The 17,237-nt window shown below is 71.0% G+C and overlaps 3 protein-coding genes across 3 annotated transcripts; 1 reads left to right on the top strand and 2 right to left on the bottom strand.

Annotated features, from left to right (window-relative positions):
- Positions 1-3,123: 3,123 nt before the first annotated feature.
- CNN1 (calponin 1) lies at positions 3,124-5,973 on the top strand. Its single transcript, XM_021550360.3, has 6 exons — positions 3,124-3,204; positions 3,587-3,653; positions 3,743-3,880; positions 4,465-4,575; positions 4,657-4,803; positions 5,640-5,973. Exons 1-6 carry the CDS (start codon positions 3,170-3,172, stop codon positions 5,874-5,876), a joined length of 735 nt encoding a protein of 244 aa, XP_021406035.1. The 5' UTR covers positions 3,124-3,169; the 3' UTR covers positions 5,877-5,973.
- Positions 5,974-6,808: 835 nt separating this feature from the next.
- ELOF1 (elongation factor 1) lies at positions 6,809-7,860 on the bottom strand. The gene is made up of 3 exons (XM_021550359.2): positions 7,511-7,860; positions 7,192-7,262; positions 6,809-7,103 (listed from the first exon to the last, which is right to left on the bottom strand). The coding sequence occupies exons 1-3, from the start codon at positions 7,624-7,626 to the stop codon at positions 7,039-7,041; spliced, it is 252 nt and encodes an 83-aa protein (XP_021406034.1). The 5' UTR covers positions 7,627-7,860; the 3' UTR covers positions 6,809-7,038.
- Positions 7,861-8,007: 147 nt separating this feature from the next.
- ACP5 (acid phosphatase 5, tartrate resistant) lies at positions 8,008-14,355 on the bottom strand. The gene is given in 6 exon segments (XM_077787739.1): positions 8,008-8,816; positions 9,756-10,101; positions 12,209-12,336; positions 13,587-13,729; positions 13,732-13,840; positions 14,280-14,355. Coding segments are annotated over 5 exon segments (963 nt in total). The 5' UTR covers positions 14,280-14,355; the 3' UTR covers positions 8,008-8,579.
- Between the last annotated feature and the right edge of the window lie 2,882 nt (positions 14,356-17,237).

The raw sequence follows: 17,237 nt of genomic DNA, 5'->3' as shown, positions 1-17,237 counted from the left end.
GGCGCCCGCTGCCGCCGTGTCCGCTCACGGTGGGACCGTGTCCGCTCCCGGTCCGGCCGTGTCCGCTCCCGCTCGGGCCGTGTCCGCTCACGGTGGGGTCGTGCCCGCTCCCGCTCGGTCGTGTCCGCTTCCGCTCGGGCCGTGTCCGCTCACGGTGGGGTCGTGCCCGCTCCCGCTCGGGTTCCGCTGTGTCCGCTCCCGCTCGGGCCGTGTCCGCTCACGCCCGGGCCGTGCCCGCTCCCGGTCCGGCTCCGCCGTCCCCGTGCCCGGTCGCGCCGCTGGGCGCCGCCATCTTCGCGGTGACCGCGCGCGGCCGGGTCAGGGGGCGGGGCCTGCGGGCGCGGCCAATCGGCGCGCGGCTTCGCGGTGATTGGCAGGCAGCGAGGGGCGGGGCTCGGAGGGGGTTCCCCCGTGACGTCAGAGCGGGACCCCGGGATGAGCGCGGGGACGGGCGGTGACGTCACGGGGGTGAGCGATGACGTCAGAGCGGGTGAACGGGAACGGCAGCCCCGGCGGGGTGGGGGGGGGTCCCCAAGTCCCCGTGGGGGGGTCCCGGGTGCTCCCCCAGCCCCGGGGGGGTCCCGGAGCCGCGGGGGGGGCGGGACGGCCCGGGTGGGGGAGGGGAGGGGAGGGGGACGGGAGGGGGAGGGGGACATTCCCCACCCGTGACGAGCCGTGTCCTCCCCCGGGGGGGCGGCGGAGTCCGATCCGGTGACGGCACCGAGCGGGGGGGGGGCGCGGCGGGGTCGGGCCGCGCTGTCCCGGGGGTCCCGCGGCACCGGGGGGGTCCCGGTGAGCGGGGAAGAGGCCCCCGGTGCCCCGGGGGGGATCCCCAGGCACCGTGGGGGAGCCCCGGTGCCCCCCGGGGGTCCCCGCTCCGGTGGGACCGGGGGGGACACGGGTGTCCGGTGGGAGGGGGCAGAGCGGGCAAGCGCTGATTTGGGGCGGGGGGGGCGTTCCGGGATTCCCCCGCCCCCCCGGCCCCCCCCCCCCAGCTCCGGGATCCCCCCCGGTAAATGTGGAAAAAGTGACGCCATCACCCGCCCCGCCGTGACGTCAGCGCGGCGGAGGCCGCGGATTGGCTGCGGCCGCCCCGGCCCGGGGGGGCTCCGCGCCCACCGCCCACTTTTAAAAGTGGCGGCGGCGCCGGGACGGGACCGGGAGGAACCGACCGAGGGCACCGAGCCGACCCGAGGGCACCGACCCCACCCGGGACAGCCCCGAACCCACCCGGGACAGCCCCGAACCGGCGCCACCCGCCCGCCGCGACCCCACCGGAGCCACCGAGACCCCCCCGGGACCCCCGAAATGTCCAACGCGCACTTCAACCGCGGCCCGGCCTACGGGCTCTCGGCCGAGGTGAAGAACAAGGTGAGCGGCACCGAACCGAACCGAACCGAGCCGAACCGGGGGGGTCCGGGCGGCTCCGGGCAGGTGCGACCCCCCCGGGGCGGCGGCAGCACCGGGCCCGGGCAGGGGTCGCGGCAGGACCCGGCGGGAGCGCGGGCGGGACCCGGCGCTGTCCCTGGTGCTGCCCCGGGAGGGAAGGGACGGACACCGGGACAGGGGGGCGGCACCGGCGTGTCCCCCCCGGGGGTCGTACCGAGCGCCGCTTCACCGGGGGTGCGGCTGGGCTGCCCGGGGAGCTCCGCACTCCCCGTTCCCTCCGGGAAGCGGGAGGTGACCGGCACCGGGTGCCCGGCGGGGGTGAGGGAGGGGAGGGGAGGGGGCGACACCGGGGCTCCCCGCCGTGAGCACCGGGGGGTCCCGCCGTGAGCACCGGGGGGTCCTGCCGGGCACCGGGCCGTTCAGGGTTAACCGGGAGCGGGGGGGGGGGTTGGTCTCCGCAGCCCCCGGTCCCCTCGGCGGGCGGGAGGTGACGGGCACCGGGTGCGCCCCGGGACGGGGGACGGGGACGGCGGCACCGGGGAGCACCGGGGGCTCCCGCCGGTGTGCGGCCCGTTAAGGGTTAACCCGGAGTGGGCTCGGCGGACCGGGGGAGCCCCGCCGACCGCCGAGCCCGCGGCGGGCGGGAGGTGACGGTCACCGAGCTGAAGCGGCGGCGACACCGGAACCCCCACCGGGACTGAGGAGGCCACGGGGCGACACCGGAACGGAGCGGGCGGACCCCGGGACGCCCCCCACGAGCACCGGGTGGCGTCCCGCCGGTGTCCGCCCCGTTAAGGGTTAACGGGGGCGGTTCGGGTGGCCCGGGGGGGCCCCGCGGCGGGCGGGAGATACCGGACACGGCGGGGGGATGGACACGGCGGGGGGGGGGTCCCGCCGCGCACCGGCCCGTTAAGGGTTAACGGGGGGGGATCGGCGGCCCGGGGGGGGCCCGGCGGCCCCCGGCCCCGCCGTGAGCCCTTATAAGGCGGCGGAGCGCGGCGGGCGGGCGGCGGCGGCCCCGGGCCGGGGCTATATATGGGCAAAGGTTCGGCCGGCCCGGTCGCCCGCGGCTCCCGGGGGGGCCGGGCGGGGCGGGGGGGGGTCCGGGCTCCCCCGGCCCTCCCGGCTCCCTCCGGCCCCGCGGGAACGGGGGAACCGGGGCCAGCGGGGATCCCGCGTCCCCAGTGCGGCCGCCGCCTCTTCCCTGAGGGTGTCCCCGCCTTGGGGTGTCCCCAGTGTCCCCTCCTTGGGGTGTCTCCAACGTCACATCCTTGGGGTGTCCCCACTGTCACCTCCTTAGGGTGTCCCCTCCTTGGGGTGTCCCCATTGTCCCTCCTTGGGGTGTCCCCACGTTCCCCGTCTGTGTCCCCGTGCCGGTGTCCCCGTGTCCCCCGCGGTGTCCCCGCACCCTCCGTGGCCTCGGCGCAATGTCCCCCGTGTCCCCTCGTCCCCGTGAGGGTGTCCCCGACATTCTCCGTGCCACCACGTCCCCCTGGCGGAGTCCCCCTGTCCCCCCGACGGTGTCCCCGTGTCCCGTGTCCCCTGTCCCCGTGTCCCCTGTCCCCATGTCCCGTGTCCCCGTGTCCCCATGTCCCGTGTCCCCCCGGCGGTGTCCCCATGTCCCGTGTCCCGTGTCCCCATGTCCCGTGTCCCCCCGGCGATGTCCCCATGTCCCGTGTCCCTGTCCCCGCAGCTGGCCCAGAAGTACGACCCGCAGCACGAGCGGGAGCTCCGTGCCTGGATCGAGGGGACCACGGGGCGCCGGATCGGGGACAACTTCATGGACGGGCTCAAGGACGGCGTCATCCTCTGCGAGTACGACCCCGTGCGACCCCCGGGACCCCGTGCGACCCCCGGGACCCCCACCGGGACCCCGTTCAACCCCCGGGACCCCGCTGGAACCCCCGGGACCCCGTGCGACCCCCGGGACCCCGCTGGGACCCCGGCTGTGTCCCCGGCTCTGTCCCCGCGGGCTGGGACCGGCCCCGGTCCGGAGGGTGAATTTTAACCCATTCCTCACCCGGGCTGACCCCGAGCCTGCTGAGCACAGCCCCCCAACCCCGCCGTGCCTGTCCCCCACACCCCGCTCCTGGCCGGGCTCTGGGGTCACCCAGGGGTCACCCAGGGGTCACCCAGGGGTCACCCCGGGGTCACTCTGGGGTCACCCCCTGACCCCACCCGTGCTCGGCCCCTCCAGGCTCATCAACAAACTGCAGCCGGGCTCGGTGCCCAAGGTGAACGAACCCGTCCAGAACTGGCACAAGGTGAGGGGACCCCCCAAAACCGGGGCTGGGGGCGGCTCTGGGGGGGAGGATCTGACCCCGAACCCCGCCCCGACTCCCCCCGCCCGCAGCTGGAGAACATCGGGAACTTCCTGAGGGCCATCACGCGCTACGGGGTGAAGCCCCACGACATCTTTGAGGCCAACGACCTCTTCGAGAACACCAACCACACCCAGGTCCAGTCCACGCTCATCGCCCTCGCCAGCCAGGTCAGCTCCCGGGGGTCCTGGGGGGGGCCGGGGGTCCGGGGGGCTCCTGGGGGTCCTCGTGTCCCCTCAGAGGACACCGGCCACACGCTGGGGGGGATCCAGAGCGGGGATTTGGGGTCTGGAGAGGAGATTTGGGGTCTGGGGAGGGGGTTTGGGGTCCAAGGAGGGGATTTGGGTCCAGGGAGGGTATTTGGGGTCTGAGAAGGGGATTTGGGGTCTAGAGAGGGGATTTGGGGTCCAAGGAGGGGATTTGGAGTCTGAGGGAAGAATCTGGGGTCCAGGGAGGGTATTTGCAGCCTGGGGAGGGGATTTGGGGTCCAGAAAGGGGATTTGGGGTCCAAGGAGGGGATTTGGGGTCTGGGGAAGGTGTTTGGGGTCCAGAGAGGGGATTTGGGGTCCAAGGAGGGGATTTGGAGTCTGGGGGAAGAATCTGGGGTCCAGGGAGGGGATTTGGGGTGTAGGGAAGGAATTTGGGGTCTGGGGAAGGAATTTGGAGTCCAAGGAGGGGATTTGGGGTCCGGGGAGTGGATTTGGGGTCCGGGGGTCCCCGTGAGGCCCCCCCCCAAGCCCACGGTCTCCGCCAGGCCAAGACAAAGGGGAACAAGGTGGGGCTGGGGGTGAAATACGCCGAGAAGCAGCAGCGGCGCTTCCACCCCGAGAAGCTGCGCGAGGGCAGGAACATCATCGGGCTGCAGGTGACACCCGGGGACGCTGGGGGGACACGGGGGGGGCGTGCTGGGGACAGCTGGTGACACCGTGGCCGTCGCTGTCCCCAGATGGGCACCAACAAGTTCGCCAGCCAGCAGGGCATGACGGCGTACGGGACACGGCGGCACCTGTACGACCCCAAACTGGGCACGGACCAGCCCCTGGACCAGGCCACCATCAGCCTCCAGATGGGCACCAACAAAGGCGCCAGCCAGGTGGGGACACGGGGACACTGCCAGCATGGGGGGACACGGGGACACTGCCACTCCATGGGGACACTGCCAGCATGGGGGACACGGGGACATGGGGACACTGCCACTCCACAGGGACACTGCCAGCATGGGGGGACATGGGGACATGGGGACACTGCCAGCACAGGGGACACTGCCACTCCATGGGGACACTGCCAGCACGGGGGACACGGGGACACTACCACTCCACGGGGACAGTGCCATCCTACAGGGACATTGCCACCATGGGGGGACACTGCCACCCCATGGGGACACTGCCACCCTACAGGGACATTGCCACCATGGGGGGACACTGCCACCGCATGGGGACACAGGGAGAGATGGCACCAGGGGACTTGGATGTCCCGGGTTAGGGGGACAAAGGGAGCGGAGAGCCCGCGGGCAGCGGGGACAGACAGAGCCGGGGACCCTGAGGTGCCACCGGCCCGGCCGGTGGCCCAGGCAGCCCCGGGGACAGCGGAGCAGGGGACAAAGGGGCTCTGAGGGGGGCACAGAGGGACTCTGGGGACAGGGAGGGGACAGACACCCTGCGGGCAGCACGGGGAGCAGAACGGAGGAACCCCCGAGCATCCCCCCACAGCCCCGGGGTGGCTGTGAGCCCCTCGGGGTGCCCGCGGCCACCGCCCGAGCCGGTCCCTGACCGGAGCCGGTTCCTGCCCCGAGCCCGTTCCTGACTGGAGCCAGTTCCTGCCCTGATCCCATCCCTGCCCCGAGCCCGTCCCCGTCCCGATCCCGTCCCTGCCCCGATCCCGTCCCTGCCCCGATCCCGTCCCTGACCGGAGCCCGTTCCCGCCGGCCAGGCGGGGATGACGGCGCCGGGGACGAAGCGGCAGATCTTCGAGCCGGCGCTGGGCATGGAGCACTGCGACACGCTGACCATCGGGCTGCAGATGGGCAGCAACAAGGGCGCCTCGCAGCAGGGCATGACGGTGTACGGCCTGCCGCGCCAGGTCTACGACCCCAAGTACTGCGGCGGCCCCGAGCTGCTGGGCCACGACGGCCTCGACGGCCACGACGGCCTCTACAACTCCCAGTAGCCGCCGGCCCGCGGCCGCTTGCACCCCAACACCGCTCGTCACCGGCCTCACCGCGCCCCGCCGAGCCGCCACCGGGGCTGGCACCGGGGGCACCGGCCCCGGGATCGGCTCCAGGATCGGCCCCGGGGGCACCGGCCCCGGGATCGGCTCCAGGATCGGCCCCGGGGAAACCAACCCCGGGATCGGCTCCAGGATCAGCCCCGGGGGAACCGGCCCCGGGGCTGGCACTGGGGGAAACCGGCCCCGGGATCAGCTCTGGGATCGATCTCAGGGGAAACCGGCACCGAAATCGGCCCTGGGGCTGGCACCGGGGGGACCGGCCCCGTGGCTAGCACTGAGGCTGGCACCGGGGGAAACCGGCCCTGGGATCGGCCCCGGGGTTGGCACTGGGGGAAACTGTCCCCGGGATCAGCTCTGGGATCGATCGCAGGGGAACCGACCCCGGGGCTGGCACCGGGGGGACCGGCCCCGGGGGAAACCGGCCCTGGAATCCACCCCAGAATCGATCTCAGGGGAAAACGGCCCCAGGATCGGCCCTGGGGGAAACCAGCCCCGGGATTGCCCCAGGGGAAACCGGCCCCGGGATTAATCCCAGGGGAAACCGGCCCCGGGATCGGCCCCGCGATGGCTCCCGGGGTGGGGGGGCAGCACTCGGCACCGGCCCCGGTGGGACAATCCCGGGACCGGCCCCGGGCGGGGCCAGGGCTGGGCTGGCCCCGGGTTCAGTCCCGGGATCACCCCCGGGTTTGGTCCCCGGTTCGGCCCCGGGGGGTTCGGGCCCCGCCACGTGTGAAGCCACCGAGGCACAATAAAAGCCACACGCAGAGGTGACAGCGCCGTGGGACCGTGCTGGGGGACACCGGGGGACACCGGGGGACACCGGGGGGACACCGGGGCGGCGGGGATGGGGTGGACAATGGGGGACAAAGGGACAGGGAGGACCAGGGCCACCACTCGGGGCATTTATTCCGGGGCCGCTGTCCCCAAACGCGTCGCCCCCCGCCCCGGTGTCCCCACGGGGACGAGGACAAGTGCCGGACGCGGGGGGAGGGGGGGATGCCACCCCCGCACCGGCTCCGGGGCTGTCACCGGGCCCGGGGGGGGGTCCCTGACCCCGCCGGGAGTTTGGGGAGCGGGCGGTGTCCCCGCCGCCCCCCCGGGGTCACTGGTTGGCGGCTTCGCAGGCGTCGATCCAGTCACTGTAAACGTCCACGGGCTCCGACAGGTCTGGCGGCGCCGTTAAGGCTCCAACACCGACTCGGGGGGTCCCGGAGGGGTCCCGGGGGTGTCCCGAGGGGGGTCCCGGTAAGGATACAGGTGATGGGGGTCTGGAACTCCTCCAGGCACACGGTGCACGAGATCACCCCGGTGTTCCGGGCGCGGTCCCTGCGAGGCACGGGACGGGCGTGACCCCTCCGGGCTCCGTCCCGATCCCCCCCGCCACACTCCCGGTGTCCCCTCGCCCGGTGTCCCCTCCGCGGTACCGGCACCCCCGCCCGGTGTCCTCGTCCATGTCTCCGCTCTCCGCTTCCCCCCCGGGTTTCTCCGTCGTTCTTCCCGCGCTGCCGCCCATCCCCGTGTCCCGTCCCCGGTGCCCCCCGGTGTCCCCCCGGTGCCCGGTGTCCCGCGCTCACATCTTGACGTCGCAGGACTTCTCGTGGTTGCAGAAGGGACACGTGAACTGCGTCTCCAGCGTCCCCGTCATCTTCTTCTTGGGCGGCGGCTTTCGCTTCGACTTGCGGCGGCCCATGGCGGCCGCACCGGAGCCCAGAACCGGGAACGGCCTCGGGAAGGGGAACCACACCGGGATCGGCCCCGGGAGCCGGCTCGGAGTGGCCCCGACCCGCTGCGGGACGTGCCGAGGACGGCTGGACCCTCCCCCGGTGCCCCCCGGTGCCCCCCGGTCCCTCCCGGTCCTCACGCCGCGCTCCCGCCGCGATCCCGGAAGTGCCGCCCCTCCGCCCTCAGCCAATCAGCGGCGGGAACGGCGCGCTCTTCCCCACGTGACCCGAAAACGCCCCGCTCATTGGTTGATAAGAACAGCGCCCCAGCCAATCACCAGCGGCGAACCGAGAGACTCTGTCCCGCCCACTCAGTGAGTGATGGACGCGCATTTCAGCCAATCAACGGGTGGGAGGCGTGGCCAGCCCTGCCGGACCCCGCCCATCGCGGTTTTGGGGTGAATCGCGGTGGTTTCGGGTCCGGCGGCGCCCTTCAAAGCCTTTATTGGCGGCACGGGGCAACCGGGCGGGGCCGGCGGGCAGTGTCCGGTCCCCGGTGTCCCCAAGGGGTCAGAGTTGACGGGATGTCCCCGAAGGCAGCGGTGCCGGTGTCCCCCGGGGGGACTCGGCGGTCTCGGGGCGTCCCCAGGGAGGGGTCCCGGTGTTCCCGATGTCCCCAGGGAACGGATCCCGGTGTCCCCGCGTCCCGCTGTCCTGGTGTCCCCACTGTCCCCGCTGTCCAGATGTCCCGCTCTCCGGGTGTCCCGCTCTCCCGGTGTCTCGCTGTCCCCGCTCTCCGCTGTCCCGGTGTCCTGCTGTCCCGGTGTCCCGCTCTCCCGGTGTCCCCGTGCCCCGCTCTCCGCTCTCCCGCTGTCCCCGCTCTCCGCTGTCCCGGTGTCCCGCTCTCCCGGTGTCCCCCTGCCCCGCTCTCCCGCTCTCCCGCTGTCCCGGTGCCCCGCTGTCCCGCCGTCCCCGGTCCCGGTCACGGGTGGCGCGGCGGCAGCGTGACGCGGTGCAGGACGCGCCCGGTGGCCTCCAGGAAGGTGACGGTGGCGGCGGCGGGCTCCAGGCGCACGTGGGCGAAGCCGCCGGGGCTGGCGGCGCTCCCGTAGAAGAACCGGAGGGCGCCGGGGGGCACCGAGCCCGCGTGGGGCTGCGAGTCCTCCATGAAGTTGCCGGCGCCGCTCAGGACGTAGCCCACGCCCCCCTCCTCCAGGTACTGCGGGGAGACACCGGGGGGTCTGGGGCTCCCCGAGCACCCTTGGGTGTCCCCGAGCACCTTTGGGTGTCCCTGCACAGCTTTGGTGTCCCTGAACAGCGTTGGGTGTCCCTGAACAGTTTTGGTGTCCCTGCACCCCCGGCCATCCCTCACCTGGCACATCTGGCTGTGCCTCACCTGGCACACCTGGCACCCAACCATCCCTCCCCTGGCACCCCTGGCACCCCCAGCCCTCCCTCCCCTGACACCCCTGGCACCCCCGGCCCTCCCTCCCCTGTCACCCTGGTACCCTGGCACCCCCGGCCCTCCCTCCCCTGGCACCCCTGGCACCCTGGCACCCGGCCCTCGCACCCCTGGCACCCCTGGCACCCTGGTACCCCCTGTCACCCGGCCCTCGCACCCCTGGCACCCCTGGCACCCTGGTACCCCCTGTCACCCGGCCCTCGCACCCCTGGCACCCCCAGCCATCCCTTCCCTGGCACCCTGGCACCCCATCACCCGGCCCTCTCACCCCTGGCACCCCTGGCACCCTGGCACCCCATCACCCGGCCCTCGCATCCCTGGCACCCCTGGCACCCCGGCACCCCATCACCCGGCCCTCCCTCCGCTGGCACCCTGGCACCCCATCACCCGGCCCTCGCACCCCTGGCACCCCATCACCCGGCCCTCGCACCCCTGGCACCCCTGGCACCCGGCCCTCGCACCCCTGGCACCCCCAGCCATCCCTTCCCTGGCACCCTGGCACCCCATCACCCGGCCCTCTCACCCCTGGCACCCCTGGCACCCCGGCACCCCATCACCCGGCCCTCCCTCCCCTGGCACCCTGGCACCCCATCACCCGGCCCTCGCACCCCTGGCACCCCTGGCACCCCATCACCCGGCCCTCGCACCCCTGGCACCCCTGTCACCCCGGCACCCCGTCACCCTGCGGTGCCTCACCTGCAGGTTGTGGTCGTGCCCGCACAGGTAGGCGCTGACGCGGTGGCGCCGCAGCAGCGGGCGCAGCAGGCGCAGCAGGCAGGGCGTGGGGCCGTGCTTGCCCACGGACCAGAGCGGGTAGTGCCCGGCCACCAGCACGAAGCGCTCGGCGGCCGCCGCCTCCAGCTGCGCCCGCAGCCAGCGGAGCTGCGCCGCCGCCGCCGCCGCGTCCCGCGGCCCCGCCGGGCCCCGCCCGAAATCGTCGCCGCGGCCGCAGAGCAGAACCGAGTCGAGCACCAGCAGCCGCGCCGAGGCGTTGGAGCCGGGCAGGTGCAGCCGCAGGCTGTAGTAGGGGTGGGGGAAGTGCCTGCGGGGTTGGGGACATTTGGGGACACTTGGGGACAGTGTGGGGACACTTGGGGACAGTGTGGAGACAATGTGGGGACAGCCCAGTACAAGGCACAGGCTGTAGTAGGGGTGGGGAAAGTGCCTATGGGGGGTTGGGGACATTTGGGGACACCTGGGGACAGTGTGGGGACAGCCCGGCACAAGGCACAGGCTGTAGTAGGGGTGGGGGAAGTGCCTATGGGGGGTTGGGGACATTTGGGGACATTTGGGGACAGTGTGGGGACACCTGGGGACACCTCAGGATACCAGGGGACATTTGGGCACAGCCTGGCACAAGGCACAGGTGGACAAAGTGCCTGCGGGGTTGGGGACATTTGGGGGACACCTGGGGACAGTGTGGGGACACTTGGGGACACCTCGGGATACCAGGGGACAGTGTGGGGACAGCCCGGCACAAGGCACAGGCTGTAGTAGGGGTGGGGGAAGTGCCTGCGGGGTTTGGGGACATTTGGGGACAATGTGGGGGACACCTGGGGACAGCCCGGCACAAGGCACAGGTGGGGGAAATGCCTGCGGGGGTTGGGGACATTTGGGGACACTTGGGGACAGTGTGGGGACAGCCCGGCACAAGGCACAGGCTGTAGTAGGGGTGGGGGAAGTGCCTGCGGGGTTGGGGACATTTGGGGGACACCTGGGGACAGTGTGGGGACACCTGGGGACACCTCAGGATACCAGGGGACAGTGTGGGGACAGCCCGGCACAAGGCACAGGTGGGGGAAGTGCCTGCGGGGGTTTGGGGACATTTGGGCACACCTGGGGACAGTGTGGGGACACCTGGGGACACCTCGGGATACCAGGGGACATTTGGGGACAGCCCGGCACAAGGCACAGGCTGTAGTAGGGGTGGGGGAAGCGCCTACGGGGCTTGGGGACATTTGGGGACACTTGGGGACAGTGTGGGGACACCTGGGGACAGCCCAGCACTGGCACAGGGCAGGGGAAAGGTCTGTAGGACACGGGGACATCGTGAGGACAAGAGGGGACACGGTGGGGGATGCACCAAGGGGGCTTGGGGACAGCCTGGGGACACCCTCAGGGGCTTGGGGACAGTCTGGGGACAGTCTGAGGGGGCTTGGGGACAGCCTGGGGACACCCTCAGGGGCTTGGGGACAGCCTGGGGACAGTCTGAGGGGGCCTGGGGACAGTCTGAGGGGCTTGGGGACAGCCTGAGGGGCTTGGGGACAATCTGGGGACACGCCAGCACATGGCACAGGGTGTGGTAGGGCTGGGGACAGAGCCCGCGGGACGTGAGGTCACTTGGGGACATGCGGGGACACGCGGGGACACGCGGGGACACGCGGGGACATGTGGGGACACGCGGGGACATGTGGGGACATGTGGGGACATGTGGGGACATGCCCAGCAGGGCTGGGGACACCCCACAGGGGCTTAGGGACAGGCTGGGGACACCGTGGGGACTTGGGGACACCATGAGGACACCCTGAGGGGACCTGGGGACACCATGGGGACACCTGGGGACAGGGATGGAGGGGGGACACGGTGGGGACACCATGAGAGGACTCAGGGACACGGTGGGGACACCCCGAGGGGACTTGGGGACAACCCAGCAGCAGACACAGGGCATGGGAAGTGCCGGTGGGACATGGGGACATGAGAGGAGGCCCCGAGGGGACAGCAGGGGACACCAGGGGACCTTCGGGGACCCTTGGAGACACCCGGGGACCCTTGGGGACGCTCGGGGACAGCGGGGGATCCTCAGGGACCCTCGGGGACAGTGGGGGACCCTCAGGGATGCTCGGGGACCCTCAGGGACCCTTGGGGACCCCAGGGACACCGGGGGACCCTTGGGGACTCTCGGAGACCCTTGGGGACGCTGGGGGACCCTCGGGGATGTTCGGGGACCCTCAGGGACCCTCGAGGACCCTTGGGGACACTGGGGGACCCTCGGGGATGCTTGGGGACACTGGGGGACCCTCAGGGACCCTCTGGGACACCGGGGACCCTTGGGGACACCGGGGGATGATTGGGGACGCTTGGGGACAGCAGGGGACCCTCGGTGACACTGGGGCACCCTTGGGGACCCTCGGGGACCGCGGCGGCCGTACCAGCGCGGGGAGCGGTGGCTGTAGCGCAGCTGCGCGGTGACGTTGCCGGCGTGGTCGTGGTTCCCGGCCATCACGTACCAGGGGACACCGCGGAGCCCCGGGGACACGAAGACGCTCTCGAAGGTGTCCTGGGGACAGCGGGGACGTGAGGGGACAACGGGGACATGAGGGGACAGTGGGGACGTGGGGGACAACGGGGACATGAGGGGACAGTGGGGACGTGGGGGACAACGGGGACATGGGGGACGATGGGGACACAGAGGGGGCAATGGGGACACACTAGGGACAATGGGGACATGGGGGGTGATGGGGACATTAGGGACAATGGGGACATGAGGGGGCAATGGGGACACACTAGGGACGATGGGGACACTGGGGACATTGGGGACAGTGGGGACAATGGGGGGACAACGGGGATATGAGGGGACACTGGGGACACAGGGGGCAATGGGGGAATGGGAGACAATGGGGACACACTGGGGACAGTGGGGACATGGGGGGACAATGGGGACATTGGGGGGACACTGGGAACACACTGGGGACACAGGGGTATGATGGCAGCTGTCCCCCCGGTGTCAGGGTGTCCCAGTGTCGGGGTGTTCCGGTGTTGGGGTGTCCCGGTGTCAGGGTGTCCCAGTGTCGGGGTGTTCCGGTGTTGGGGTGTCCCGGTGTCGGGGTGTCCCAGTGTCGGGATGTCCCGGTGTCAGGGTGTCTCAGGGTCGGGGTGTTCCGGTGTCGGGGTGTCCCAGTGTGGGGGTGTCCTGGTTTCAGGGTGTCCCCGGGGTCAGGGTGTCCCCAGGGTCAGGGTGTCCCAGGGTTGAGGTGTCCTGGGTCAGGGTGTCCCGGTTTCGGGGTGTCCTGGGGTCAGGCTGTCCTGGTATTGGGGCGTCCTGGTTTCGGGGTGTCCTGGTATTGGGGTGTCCCGATTTCGGGTGTCGCAATGTCGGGCCGTCCCAGTGTCGGGGTGTCCCAGTGTCAGAGTGTCCTGGTGTCAGGCTGTCCCCAGGGTCGGGGTGTCCTGGGGTCGGGGTGTCCCAGGTCAGGGTGTCCCGGGGTCGGGGTGTCCCGGTATTGGGGTGTCCCAGTTTAGAGGTGTCCCGGTTTCAGGGTGTCACGGGGTCGGGGTGTCCCGGTATTGGGGTGTCCCAGTTTAGAGGTGTCCCAGTTTCGGGGTGTCCTGGGGTCGGGGTGTCCCGGGTCAGGGTGTCCCGGGGTCGGGGTGTCCCGGTATTGGGGTATCCCGGTTTAGAGGTGTCCCGGTTTAGAGGTGTCCCGGTTTCGGGGTGTCCCGGTACTGGGGTATCCCGGTTTCAGGGTGTCCCCAGGGTCGGGGCATCCCGGTGTCGGGGTGTCCCGCTGTGGGGTGTCGCGGTGTCACCTGGAAGCGCGGGTCCCACTCGTCGCGCACCCCCGAGAAGTAGAAGTTGTCGCCCAGGGCCAGCACGAAGTCGCCGCCCAGCGCGGCCGCCGCCCGGCCCATGGCCGCCGCCGTGGCCGCCTGGCGCGGGGTGACAAAGGGGGGCTCGGGCAGCCCCCCCAGTCGCCCAGGGCCAGGAAGGTCAGCGCGTCCCCGTCACCCCCCACGCGTGACACCGCGGGCACCAGCAGCGACAGCCACAGCAGCGCCAGCATCTGCGGGGGGACACGGGGGTGGCACCGTGGGGGACACGGGGGAACATGGGGGGACACGGGGGTGGCACCGGGGGGGGGACACGGAGGTGGCATCGGGGGGGACACGGTGGGACACGGGGGTGGCACTGCGGGGGGACACGGGGGGACACGGAGGTGTCACCGCAGCGGGGGGACACGGGGGGACACGGGGGTGGCACCGGGGGGGGACACGGGGGTGCCACAGTCTCCCCCGGTGTCACCCAGAATCTGGGGGTGTCACCCGAGGGTCCCGGGGGTGTCACCTCCCCCCCGCCAGTGTCACCCTAGGGTCCGAGGGTGTCACCCGGGGCTCCGGGGGTGTCCCTGTCCCCCCCCGGGGCTGTCCCGGTCCCCCCCCGGGGGTGTCCCTGTCCCCTCCCCGGTGTCCCGGGGCTGTCCCGGTCCCCCGGGGCTCGCTCACCGTCGCGGCCGCCGCTGTCCCCGCGGTCCCCCCGGGCCGGCCCCGCCGCCCCTTTATGGCCGCCGAAGGGGAAGCGGGGTCGGCACCCCCCCGGGGCTGTCACCTGACCCCGCGGGGACACTGGGAGCACTGGGAGCACTGGGAGGGGGGATGGGAACTGGGAGCGCGGGGAGGGGGGGGAACTGGGAGCACTGGGAGGGGGGATGGGAACTGGGAGCACTGGGAGGGGGGGGAACTGGGAGCACTGGGAGCGGGGGATGGGAACTGGGAGCACTGGGAGGGGGGGATGGGAACTGGGAGCACTGGGAGGGGGGAACTGGGAGCACTGGGAGGGGGGATGGGAACTGGGAGCACTGGGAGCGCTGGGAGGGGGGGATGGGAACTGGGAGCACTGGGAGCGGGGGATGGGAACTGGGAGCACTGGGAGCACTGGGAGGGGGGATGGGAACTGGGAGCACTGGGAGAGGGGGATGGGAACTGGGAGCACTGGGAGGGGGGATGGGAACTGGGAGCACTGGGAGAGGGGGATGGGAACTGGGAGCGCGGGGAGAGGGGGGAACTGGGAGCACTGGGAGGGGGGGAACTGGGAGCACTGGGAGGGGGGGAACTGGGAGCACTGGGAGCGGGGGATGGGAACTGGGAGAGGGGGATGGGAACTGGGAGCACTGGGAGGGGGGGATGGGAACTGGGAGCACTGGGAGGGGGGGATGGGAACTGGGAGCACTGGGAGCGCGGGGGAGGGCAACTGGGAACACTGGGAGAGGGGGATGGGACACTGGGAGCACTGGGAGAGGGGAGGATGGGAACTGGGAGTGTGGGGGAGGGAACTGGGAGCACTGGGAGGGGGGGGAACTGGGAGCACTGGGAGCACTGGGAGGGGGGATGGGAACTGGGAGCACTGGGAGCGCGGGGGAGGGCAACTGGGAACACTGGGAGAGGGGGATGGGACACTGGGAGTACTGGGAGGGGGGGATGGGACACTGGGAGTACTGGGAGAAGGGGGTTGGGTTACTGGGAGCACTGGGAAATTGGAATCATGCGGAAATTCCCCAAAATTCCCCAAATGCGCTCGAGCCTCGGGACTGAGGGACGCGGACACGCCCCCCCCCCCCCATCCAAAGGGGAGTGACCCCCAAAAATCCCCCCCAGACCCCCGAAATGTCCCCCCAAATCCCCCCTGTGCCCCCAAATTCGCTTTGTAACCCCCCAAAACCCACTCAGTGCCCCCCAAATCCCTCCCTTTGCCCCCCAAATCTCCCCTGTGTCCCCCTAAATCCCCCCCAAATCCACTCAGTGCCCCCCAAATCCCTCCCTGTGCCCCCCAAATCTCCTTCAGTGTCCCCCCAAATCCCCCCCAAATCCACTCAGTGCCCCCCAAATCTCCTTCAGTGTCCTCCCAAACCCCCCCCAAATCCTCTCTGTGCCCCCCAAATCCCCTCAGTGCCCCCAAATCCCCCCTGTGCCCCCCAAACCCCCCTCCAATCCCCCCTGTGCCCCCCAAATCCCCTTTGTACCCCCCAAATCCCCTTTGTACCCCCCTAAATCCCCCCCTGTGCCCCCCAATCCCCCCGTGTCCCGGCCCAGGCGCTGGCAGCGGGGAAGAACATTTTTTATTTCCATTTTTTTTTTTCTCCTTTTCCGCCCCTTTTTTTTTTTTTTTCCGCGGATTTTTCCTCATCCCGCGCGGGGGGGGGGGGGGGAAGGGGGGGAGGGGCGGGGGGGAGGGGCCGACCCCCCCATGGGAAATGACGTCACTAGCACGTGCAGGGGGGTGAGGGGGGGTCCCCAAAATGTGCAACGCTGGTGCGGGCGCGACCCCCCCCACCCCCTCCCCCTCCTCCCCCTGGGTTTAATTTTGGGGGGGGGGGCCCAAAATTGGGGTGCCCGGGGGGGGGAGGGGAGGGGTCGCATTGCCCGGGGGGGGTGGGGGGGGCTCATTGCTGGTGGGGGTGGGGGGTCCCCAAATGTTGGGGGCCCCATTGCTGGTGGGGGGGCCCCAATGGGGGCCCCGAAATGGGGGGAGCCCAAAAATTGGGGGGGGGGGGGGCGCTGATGGGAGTGGGGAGGGGGTCCCCAAAAATCGGTGGGGGGGGGGTCACAAAGAGAGGGTTCACCCCACGGTGGGGGGGGAGGGGGGGTGATTGTCCCCATTTTGGGGAGGGGTCGCGGGGGGGGGAAGGCACGCGGGGGGGTCTAAGGCAAATGCGATTTTGGTCCGTCTGACCCCAAAATCCGGGGGGGCCGAGGGGGGGCCCAAAATCACCCCCGGGTTTGGGGTTTGGGGGGGGGGGTGAGGGAGGGGCCGATCCCCACCCCCTCCCCCACCCCGAAATCGGCCGAAGGTGCAGAAAACCCCAAAATGAGCGAAATGCCCCCAAATTCCACCCCCCCCACCACAGCCCCCCCCGGAACGCGAATTGGGAGCGGAATTACCCAAAAATGATAAAAAACAGAAATTCGGGGGGAAATTGGGGTTTTCCCCCAAAAAAGCACTTGGAGAGTGTGGGGGGGGTGGGGGGGCAGGGAGAGACCCGAAAAGGGGGGGTTTGACCCCAAAATGCGAGTTCGGACCCCGAGGGGGGGGTTGACCCTGGGGGGGGGGGAGAGGAGCACAAAAAGGGGGGGTTTGACCCCAAAATGGGGGAATTGGGAAAAAAGGGGAAAAAACCCAAAATGGGGGGGGGGAACCCCAAAAGAGGGGAGAGATCCCAAAATGGGGGAAAAAACCCTAAATGGGGGAGAGATCCCACAATGGGGGGGGGGAGAAACCCCAAAACGGGGAGGAACCCCAAAATGGGGGGGAACCCCAAAATGAGGGGGTCTGACCCAAAATGGGGCGGGGGCGTGGGTGGAAATGGGGTTTGACCCCAAAAAGGGGGGGTTTGACCCCAAAACGGGGGGCGTGAGCCCAAAACGGGGGTTTGACCCCAAAAAGGGGGGGTTTGAGCCCAAAACGAG

The sequence above is a fragment of the Lonchura striata genome, chromosome 21, assembly GCF_046129695.1.
Source record: "Lonchura striata isolate bLonStr1 chromosome 21, bLonStr1.mat, whole genome shotgun sequence".
Lineage (NCBI taxonomy): Eukaryota > Metazoa > Chordata > Aves > Passeriformes > Estrildidae > Lonchura > Lonchura striata.
The sequence above is the reverse complement of the archived record's forward strand: the minus strand, read 5'-3'. Positions and strand labels throughout refer to the sequence as shown.

What these genes read in the sequence shown, in the direction of transcription:
- CNN1 (XM_021550360.3), top strand. Translation starts at nt 3,170, where the DNA reads ATGGACGGGCTCAAGGACGGCGTCATCCTCTGCGA. An exon ending in CCGTCCAGAACTGGCACAAG is followed by an intron (nt 3,654 to 3,742) that starts GTGAGGGGACCC and finishes CCCCGCCCGCAG; the next exon opens with CTGGAGAACATCGGGAACTT. An exon ending in TCATCGCCCTCGCCAGCCAG is followed by an intron (nt 3,881 to 4,464) that starts GTCAGCTCCCGG and finishes GGTCTCCGCCAG; the next exon opens with GCCAAGACAAAGGGGAACAA.
- ELOF1 (XM_021550359.2), bottom strand. Translation starts at nt 7,626, where the DNA reads ATGGGCCGCCGCAAGTCGAAGCGAAAGCCGCCGCCCAAGAAGAAGATG. An exon ending in AAGTCCTGCGACGTCAAGAT is followed by an intron (nt 7,263 to 7,510) that starts GTGAGCGCGGGA and finishes CGTGCCTCGCAG; the next exon opens with GGACCGCGCCCGGAACACCG. An exon ending in GTTCCAGACCCCCATCACCT is followed by an intron (nt 7,104 to 7,191) that starts GTATCCTTACCG and finishes CGGCGCCGCCAG; the next exon opens with ACCTGTCGGAGCCCGTGGAC.